Source organism: Capsicum annuum, chromosome 8, assembly GCF_002878395.1.
Source record: "Capsicum annuum cultivar UCD-10X-F1 chromosome 8, UCD10Xv1.1, whole genome shotgun sequence".
In the NCBI taxonomy this organism is placed as follows: Eukaryota; Viridiplantae; Streptophyta; class Magnoliopsida; order Solanales; family Solanaceae; genus Capsicum; species Capsicum annuum.
Window position 1 is genome coordinate 146,605,756 of NC_061118.1, and position 10,135 is coordinate 146,615,890.

A 10,135-nucleotide genomic window follows, 5' to 3' on the forward strand; every position below is an offset into this window, starting at 1 on the left:
ATAATAAGTCCCAACACTTCAAAGCCATCCAATATGCACACTCCAAGACCTCCCTTTTATCTGGATCATTACGGGAATTCTAGTCATTTTGTATTAAGTTGAAATCTATGCTATAAATAGAACATGTTAGGTCATTTTGTCATAACTTTGATGATATATTTGAGAACTCTAGAGAGAGAGAGTCTTACAAGGTGAATTCCTTGTAAATAAGTATGGAATTACTTGTGTTGGTAGCTAGTTTGAGACGTTGATTGCTTGGGGATCCCGTTCTCTTGAGGTCACGTAAGAGATAAGTTTATATTGTGTGCGATATTAAAGGTCCAAGAGTGGAATAAGCTCTTGGGTTGTTAATATGATATCATCCATTTGTCTATCTTTCTATCTTTGTCTTGTTATAATCTTGTAACCGATTCTATTTTATTATTGTGAAACCGTGTATGTGTTGTTGTTCTTCACATTGTTATTGTTCATTTTACTCTTCATAAATTGTTGTTAACATTAGTTTGGGTTGTTGTTTTGGTGCCAAAGACTCTACTAATTCTTGTATTGTTGTTGTTGGTAGCGAATCCGAGAGTGGTCTCCTTGTCGTTCTTGTATCACCGCCCCCCCCCCCCCCCCCAAATATTTAATTACAAAAACAATCTATATAAAATATGATATAATCAATTATTCTCCAAAAATCAACTAATAAAATGCCTAAACTCTTTCAAACTGAAAACTCCTAGCTTTACTGATAAATATAAGTCAAACACTTAATTATATATAGTTATAACTAATATACATTACCAATAAATTACTCAAATTTGTGCATGGTTTCCAACAAGTGTCATTCCTTTCAAGCATCAAATAATAAAATAATCAACTCCTTTAATATTTTGGAGATTTGATGATTTTCTTTTAGATTGGAAGTTAAATAGGAAGAGAGATAGTTGAATTTTTTGAAAAAATTATAGAAAAATGATTTCTTTTTTCGTTTTTTAAACATTGAAAATGCTAATTTGGCCCCAAAGTCACTCCATCACGCTTGTGATAGAGTATGGAACCAAACATTTTGCCATGTCAGTAAATAAGGGCCACGCAACGTACTAAAAGAACAAGTTCGAGGGTACTTAGGACAAGTCAAAGTTTAGTTATACCATAAATAAAACTTGACAAGGTCAGGCGTAAATACTTTTGTCAAGGTAATTAACGATAGTTTCTTAATTTCTCTAATGTTTAAAATTATTAAATATGACGTGGTATTAGTTAACGTTATTCATAATTGAATATGTCTAAATCTAAGAGAAAACTAGTAATTTGCCAAAATGACTACATTCTACATTACAAGTAATATGCATATTGTCAGTGTGAACAGTTTTTATACCATTATTATATATTTATCTGTTGTTGTAGTAGGTAACTTATTTTTATCTTCTTGATTATCAAATTCACATTTTTTTACTTTTTAAGGAAACTTATCTTGTATAGATACAATCATAATATTATCTGAATGACATGATGATGGTGTAAAAATCAGTTTACAAATGTATGAGACTTTATTCATTTATGCAAATATCTTGAATATTTTCATGATTAAGAAATAGACATTCTGAAATTTCTATATATGTCCCACTTGATAGAATAATTTCAGAAAAAAGTAAAGGAGGAAAAAAACATCCAATGTGAGTGATTGGAAAGCGTTACTAACAACGTTTGTTTTGACATACAATTGATTGCGTCACCAATTGATGTCTACATGCACCAGTTTCCCTTAGTGTCTACAAATAAGGAAATTTTTATCACTCTATCCCATTATTACTCCAATAATACACTATCCAAGTATACTATTTCTTGTTTGAGAGAAAAACAATCATGAGTAGTTTGAGATCTTATAATTCAATGGTGAATATTTGGGTTATTTTGGGTACAATGTTGTTGTTTATGGTGGCTAAAACTGAGTGCAAAAAATGTGCATTTAAGGCAATATTTAATTTTGGAGATTCAAATACTGATACTGGTGGTTTTTGGGCAGCTTTCCCAGCTCAAGCTCCTCCCCATGGAATGACTTATTTCAAGAAACCTGTAGGAAGGGCAACTGATGGAAGAGTCGTCGTTGATTTTCTAGGTGAAATTGTCACTCTTCATTTTCTTAGTTGATCCATTCTTTAAGTTATATACATCGACAATGTAGAATACTTAGTATCGGTAGATATTAATTAGTAGATTTGAACTCATAATTTTAACAGTAAAACGAGTTCAATACTAAAAATCTTAAATTTTGGATCCGTCTTGAGAGTTGGTACTAGTGAATTGTTGGTTAACTTAATCTCATAATGCACCAGTCTCATAATGCACCAGACTTAAACGCTTTTCTTTGGAAGATCATACTATATGCCAGTTGCTGTAGAATCTTCCATCTTAGTGAACAAGATGTCTTACAACTCAGTTCTTTTGTTTGTTTATGATGAACATTAAAAATTCTCAAGTTTAGAATAACAACATATCCCTGCATGCATTAATTGGTAGTTGCTAGCCAATATCTAAGCAAGAAGCCATAAAATATGATTTGTCTAATATGTTAAATGTTACGTTACGTAAAGTATTAAATGTTTACTGCTTACTCTGAATTCCGAACAGGGGCGGATCCAGGATTTGAAGGTTATGGGTGCTCGTTTACTTTACCAAAAAAATGTGTTGCTATTAGGGATCAAACTCACCCACTTTAGACATCAAGGTGCTTAAGTTCCACGCTAAAGCCAAAGCACCCAACAACCATTTTTGTCTATGGATGCTTAACAATACATTATAACTAATTTTATTGTATTTTCTATATAATTATATAAAAAAGTTCTCTTTTTTTTTTTTCCAGCTAATTTTGCTCATATAGGATTATAGAAGTTTGCATTATCATTGGAAGAAAACGAAATAGCCTTAGTGGAAAAAAGTAGCAAAATTGGTCCATGTCCATGTATGTTCTGAATAATATTCTCATAATTATTGGAAGGTTTTGTTTGTCCTTATAGGTTCTGTCCTAGATCCTTATCCTAACTATTGCACCCGTGACCTCTTCGTGTGGCTTAATTTCAAATTACATTATTAGCCCCTTTTGTGAGTGTTCAAGAAGTACTGAAGATATAATTAAGTAAATAAATGTATATTCAAGCTGGATGTGGCGGTAATAACTAATCCGCAGCTATAACGGTTATTAGTGTGTCTTCCTATGCTTTGCTTTTTGATTCCTTTTGAACAGTTTAAACTTTAAGATGTGATGGTAGCACAGTTAAACTTGGTACTGAAGTCCTTGATGCAAGTCTCCCTATGGCTCAATATTAATAAAAAGACATTTCACGAAAAAGAATCAGATTCACACGTAAAGAGGCGTTTTGAAGAAATAATTTGTTGAATAAAAGTGTACTCCCTCTTACAACTTAAACAAGAAGCATCTACGGAATGATTTATCGGCTAATAAACTTGTATCTTTCACACAATTATGTATGTACAGGAAAATATTTGTCCTCCTTCATCCTGCCTTAATTAATTGTTTAAACCTGTAACAGTATTTTGAAAGTTTCATTATTCCTGGTTGTGCAGCTCAAGCATTTAACTTGCCATTTTTGAGTCCATATCTGAAATCAATTGGATCTGATTACAAATATGGTGTTAACTTCGCAACATTAGCATCCACGGTTCGTTTGCCACAAACTTCCTTATTTGTAACTGGAGTTAGTCCTTTTTCTCTTGAGATTCAGCTAAGACAGATGCAAGAATTTAAAGCTAAAGTCGATGAACTTCCCCGTAAAGGTAATGCTACTAATGTTCCATTCTACGAAAAATTCAATGAATATTACGTTGTTTTGTTAACCATAACCGAATATGTCTGAATTTTCAGGGAAAACTAATCTGCCTTCCCCAAACATATTTGGAAAATCACTATATACTTTCTACATTGGCCAAAATGACTTCACCGGAAATTTGGCAAGACTGGGAATAAGTGGAGTGAAAGAGTTTCTACCTCAAGTGGTTTCCTTAATTTCCAGCACCATCAAGGTAACGAAAATCTTTGTCCTTCAAAGTCCTAGAATTCGATGATTACTTAGTTATGTTTTCAAACATATTTTTTTGATTTCTTTTGATAAATGACCCAACGTGGGATTATGTTGAAGGACCGCCATGTGCCACGTCAGCTAACAAGTTTGACAAAAATACGCTAAAATTTAGTTAGGGGTAATAGGACCACCGTGAAGTCGGAGTGTGTCGTAGCAAAATTGGTCATAATTTGGGGGTACTAGATGCTTATCTCGTAAAGAAATCATTTGATTACGAGTCTGTTATCAAACTAACTGAATATCTGTTTGATGCTAGCTTTCTGTTTTATTTTCCAGGAGATATATGCATTAGGTGGGAGAACATTTTGGGTGCTAAATTTAGCACCAATTGGATGTTACCCTGCGTTTCTGGTGGAACTGCCTCATAACACTTCTGATATAGACCAGTTTGGTTGCATGATATCATACAATAATGCAGTGGTGGATTATAACAATATGCTTAAAGCAGCACTGGCACAAACCAGGAAGAAACTTGCTGATGCAAATGTTGTATATGTGGACACTCATGCTGTGCTCTTGGAGCTGTTTCAACACCCCACCTCTCATGGTATTTTTCTTTGAGTACTGAATAGTCCAAAGTTATTTTGAATTGAATACCGCAAAATCTGACATAGATACATCACCTTAACAACTTTACGGCTAAAAAGATACTGGTTTTCTGCACATACGGTTACCATAGCTTTTTAGGCACCGTCTGGTCATGAATAACAGTATCAGTTTAACTGGAATACTGAAGTTCTCTGGCAAAATCGATAAGAAAAGATGGCCCAGACTCTTCGAACAGTAAAAAAGTCATTCTTTTTGTGATAGAACAGTACATCGTATTGATTTTTCTTTTGCAGGGCTAAAATATGGAACTAAATCATGTTGCGGATATGGAGATGGTGCATACAATTTTAACCAGCAAGTGTTCTGTGGAAATACCAAACAAGTAAATGGAAAAAATGTAACAGCAAAAGCCTGTGAGGACCCACAAAATTATGTAAGCTGGGATGGCATACATGCCACAGATGCAGCAAACAAGGTCACAGCATATGCCATTCTCAATGGTTCTTATTTTGATCCTCCTTTTCCACTTCACAAGTACTGTGATATTCAGCCTATAGGTTGACACTGTTGTTTTATTTCTTGTGTTTAGCAATAATAATAAACCACCACTCATGAGTACTCATTACTAGCCAAAGGAATGAAAAGTTTCTGGATGCTTTCATTATTATCGTCGAAGTCATCAGACTTGTCTACACCCCGTGTTTACATCAAATCATGCTATGTTTAGCTTGGTGTGAACGCGAAGAATTTTTTCCGATAAATGATATGGACATTGAACAAGGACTTGATTATTGAAAGATCATTGAGTTGCATCCCATAACAACAAACTTCGTCAATGAGTTGTAATCCATATCCTAATCTAATCTTCATTAAAAAAGTTCAATCCATCCATATCCATTAATTATTAGGTATAGATTTAGTTTGAGACTGGTATTTGCAAAATGATTGAAAGAAAAAGTCCTCTTTCTCAAACTGTGATTAAACTAATGCATCATCAGCAAAAGATTAAAAAACAAAAGATACTCCTGATTGCATCAGAAACACCATTTTCCAAATGGCTTAAGTGGCTATAGCCTTAAGGATTCTGTTGACTTCTAGTAAAGTGTTTTTATCAAATGCAATAAAAATTAAAGAAAATTCTTAGCTTACAGATCAATCTTTAGCAAAAATGCAGACAGCTTAACAGAAGATTATTCTAAGATTTCAGGTTGGCCATAGATTATGAAATATTGGTTTTTATAAATTAAAGTTTTAGTTAATTGTGCCTTCTGCCTGTCAAGAATAAAGTTAGTGTCTTTCTTTAATAGAAACAAACAAGTATGTGATAAGTTATTGTTAAAACTTTGAATGTTTCTTTCACTTTAGGACAGTCAACTTAATATTTTAATGGCATAAGTATTATTTAAAAACATTATCAGCTATGGATCTCACTTTAGAACATTCTAATCATTTTGGAGTTTCTTAATTGGACTAAATAATTATCTTCAACCAACCATAAAGTTTGTTTGATGACAGTTTGTACACTCAAAAGGAATCTGACCTTTTATTTATACTTTTCTTAAGAGAGAGCCTATTATACATGTATACACTCAAATTTTTCCTAAGACATCTATGCACCTTCGCTCGTCTCCACTGTTGTGTTAGTTGAACACTTCAATGTACAAAATAATCATCTAAACACCTCCAAAATTTATGTGTTACATCAATATCGTCCGTCCACCAATGGGGACGAGTTGGAGTGCTTACTTGATAGTTGATAGTTGAGGACAAGTTCGAGTTTGTTTATGCATAATGTGTATTTTATTCATTTGTTTGAAGGGTGTTTTGGGTTAGAATTTATGCAAAAATTTCAAGAAACTATCCATGAGAATTCAGTTTGTGATTCATACTTCATTGATTTCCTTAAAAGAATTAACTTTGATGAGACATGAATGTATATACACCTTAAAATGGAAAGAACACATGAAAAAAAAAATTGAAATCAACAAAGTGAAATTAAAAAAAATATCAAGGAACATAACTAGTTTCAAGAACTGGTTGAGTTCTTATACCTGAAGCAGAAGGCATTCTGCTATTCCCAACCCAAACAGTATCCAAAGCCTCACTTTTTTCAGATTGTTTCTCCATATTCCCTCTCTTTTTTATCCCAACACATTTGCATATCAAAGTTGCCATCACAATCAACAATATTAATCCTACAATTCCTACACCAAATCCTATTACCCACCATTTCCATTTCCCATCTTTCTTCTCATCATCATCTGGCTTCAATGAAGGCACCACTATGGCGAAATGGCCTTGTCCTTGCGTTATACACGTGTTGTTCTTCGTTACATTGCTGAACTCTATGGTCCCATTTGTGACAAATCTAACACATTTCATCGTCACATTCTTCTTGTTGTTGTCTTGTGGGATAGATATTCGTGGGAAGTTAACCAAAATTTGATTTCCCATGGTATTAAGCTCAACCATCCCATAATTTTCTCTTCCTCTTGATGCATCATATGCTAATAAGCCTATGACAGGAGTTACAAATGTGTAACCTGAGACATCATAGTATTTAGATGACAAATTCCCAAATTTTTCATATATGATATCAAATCTCCTAACAAAAGGCCATGGCAGTACTCTCCGTGGGATTCTGAAGAAGCTAAAATTAGCCCCTCTTCTCCAAAAACTTGCACTTCTAACGCGAACGATTGAAACTTCCATGCCTGAAAAATTTGCAGGAAGGTGAATATCATACAATTTACCTGTACGTAGTTTCGATATATTCTTGATTGCATATTCATGTATGTATGAATCCAATGTCTCTCGATCCGACGTATCACTTGATCCTCGTACAACGTTTAATGACAATAATAACAATAACAACCAGGACATCAGTGGGATGACGTGACATATATTGCTATTATTAGACCCCATCAACAATCACCTTCATCTCCTATTTCATCAAAAAACATTAAAATCTTGATCAATTCTCAAGCCTATGTTACATAAGTTAATGCAAGAAAGAACCAAGAGAGTCATGGAAGATCACAACCAATCTATACAATATATATGAACCTCTCACAAATAAAAAAGTAAGCAAGGGGTTTTGTGGGTATTAATCAATAATTGACATTGCTAATCTCCAGGATTTGGAAGAGTATGAGTTGTATAATAGGGCTGGAGTTTTAGAGGTAATGATTGATAATGAAACAAACAGGATTATTTAGGTGTAATGAAAAAATTGGGCTCTTTATAAATGTGGTTCTAATATTCTTGTGGGGTGGCTTAGGGGCCTAAGCTTAACCTGGCACCTTAATAAAACGAAATATATACTAAAGAAGAGGGTCCCTATAATAGGAATTGTTCTATGTTGTTACTCAATTTGTTTAAGCAAGTTTATGTCAATTGGGTTAGTTGGAAATATAGGATATGTAATTTTATTCGTCTAATTCAATTAGTACTTTATAAAATAGCATAAATACCGATTCTTTTTGAAAGTAATTACACTCTTTCACTTTTTTAATTACTTTACTCTCTCTCCCTATTAATCTACATAACATAGCCGACATATACATAACATTTTGTGTATATGTTGACAATTTTGTAATATATTTTAGGGAGTTGGATTTTTTTTATAATATTGAAAATATAAGTTGTTTATTTGTTTAATTTTTAGTTATAAAATTGTGCCAACTGGACTTCTGTTGGGATCACAAAACAATATTGCAAGAAGGACAAATATATGTATGTATATACAAAAGATTTGTACAAAAAGCTTATTTTAAGGAGGTGGGTTGAATGGTCCATTTTTTTGGTAGTAAAATCTATCTGTATCCCAAGTTACGTACCTTTTTGCATATTAGAAGAAAACAACGTAAAGAAGAAACCTTGGTGGAGAAAATAGAAGCTGATAAAAAAATAAACTACTTTTTTTTTTTGGTTACAACTGTAGTTCGATCAAGCATAAAATACATTAAAGGAAAAATACCGGTACCAAAAGTTTCTCCATTTCTATGTTCAAACCCAAATACATTTAACTGGAGGATTTTGCATGCATATACTAAATATAGCATGACAAAACTAAAATAATTATGTTCGATTTGAAGCGATCTTAATTCATCCCACCTCATCGCGTACTCGAATTTTTGAACTCATGGACGCCTAAGTTGGATGTATCTTTAGGAGGCAAAAATGACTTACTAAATGACAAAATAACTTGGAAGTTTTGGTTTCCAAATGGAATAGGTATTATGCGTCATTGATAATTTAGGCTTAATGTGCACAGAAGGTATGACAAAGATTTGTACTCATACTAGGAAACTATATATGTTTGCCGTATCCTGAATATTTTACGTATACTTTTAGCACTTAGTTTGTATTATATCTTAACCTTGATTTATACTTAACCAAGCGAAATTTATGTAATTTTATCTGACACTCTTTTATTTTTGTCTATCCCATGTCATCCTATTACAATTATAAACAATTTAGTAAGTATTTCACCATGAAAATCAAAATTTTAGTAGGTGTTTGGTCATTAAAATTAAAACTTTCTTGAAGTTGGAATTAAAGTTGGAGATTGGATGGAGGTGAAATCAGAATTTTAACTAAGGGGCCTCAATATTTAATGAAAATGGGTCATTCTTTTTTAAATGGAAAATAGATTATTCTTTTTTAAATGGAGGGAATACATTTTTTCATTGAAGAGGGTTCGGATGAAACCGCTAGCCCAAGGCTAGCTGCACCCCTTAAATTGAAGTTGTGCTTGATCATGAATATAATATTATTAGAGTTGTTTCTGACTTTTTCCCTTAGTAAAAAGTGCAAACAAGTTTTCACTAAAATAAAATAATTTATCAAAAAAATAAAATCATGATCAAACACCTTATAAAATTAAAAATCCTCTTTTAACCTTAATAAAACAATTTTAACCAAATAAACACTAAAAATTATTTAGACTACAAATTTTATTATTATTATTATTCTTTTCAAATAATATCACATCAAAATATAACCGAGGGAGTAATTTTTGGGTAGGAGAATAGTAGCTTTGGCCGGCGAGGTGACACGTGGAAGTCAATGCTGAGTCAACATGGTTGCATAGGTGGCTTTAGTGCGGCCACCTCAACAAACCATACGAGCCGAAAGCTCATATCCACAATCTATAAGAATAAGTCTTAGTGCTAAAGACTGCAAAACCTACAAAATATAATATTCCTATTATTATTGTTGTGGTTGTTTGTTGTATTATTATTATTATTATTATTATTATTATTATTATGAAAAATCCCAATTAAGAGACTTTTGTGAGCAATTTGGTATGGATAAACCCTTCGTACGAAAACCCTAAACATATTCTAAGTCTTCTAAACCCTATAGAAATAAACGTTCCAGGCATAGAAGCAAGGAAGAACGTGAAGCTAGAAAATCCTTCCGTAAGTCTACCAGATTCACAAAAAATCGATCAAAAAGAGATTTAGCCAAAATTAAATGCTATAAGTGTAACCAGT

General features: G+C 32.7%; 2 protein-coding genes across 2 annotated transcripts; one reads left to right on the plus strand and one right to left on the minus strand.

Moving 5' to 3' along the window:
- Positions 1–1,670: 1,670 nt before the first annotated feature.
- LOC107839267 (GDSL esterase/lipase At4g01130) lies at positions 1,671–5,301 on the plus strand. Its single transcript, XM_016682680.2, has 5 exons — positions 1,671–2,104; positions 3,571–3,780; positions 3,869–4,026; positions 4,362–4,632; positions 4,928–5,301. Exons 1-5 carry the CDS (start codon positions 1,852–1,854, stop codon positions 5,194–5,196), a joined length of 1,161 nt encoding a protein of 386 aa, XP_016538166.1. The 5' UTR covers positions 1,671–1,851; the 3' UTR covers positions 5,197–5,301.
- A 1,227-nt stretch (positions 5,302–6,528) lies between these two features.
- Positions 6,529–7,962, minus strand: LOC107879746. The gene has a single exon (XM_016726693.2). It carries the CDS (start codon positions 7,557–7,559, stop codon positions 6,642–6,644), a length of 918 nt encoding a protein of 305 aa, XP_016582179.2. The 5' UTR covers positions 7,560–7,962; the 3' UTR covers positions 6,529–6,641.
- Between the last annotated feature and the right edge of the window lie 2,173 nt (positions 7,963–10,135).

Excerpts from the sequence above, each read along its gene's own strand:
- LOC107879746 (XM_016726693.2), bottom strand. The coding sequence starts at position 7,559 with ATGGGGTCTAATAATAGCAATATATGTCACGTCATCCCACTGATGTCC.
- LOC107839267 (XM_016682680.2), top strand. The coding sequence starts at position 1,852 with ATGAGTAGTTTGAGATCTTATAATTCAATGGTGAATATTTGGGTTATT. Across the intron at positions 2,105-3,570 it reads AGTCGTCGTTGATTTTCTAG|CTCAAGCATTTAACTTGCCA; the intron begins GTGAAATTGTCA and ends CTGGTTGTGCAG. Across the intron at positions 4,027-4,361 it reads TAATTTCCAGCACCATCAAG|GAGATATATGCATTAGGTGG; the intron begins GTAACGAAAATC and ends TTTATTTTCCAG.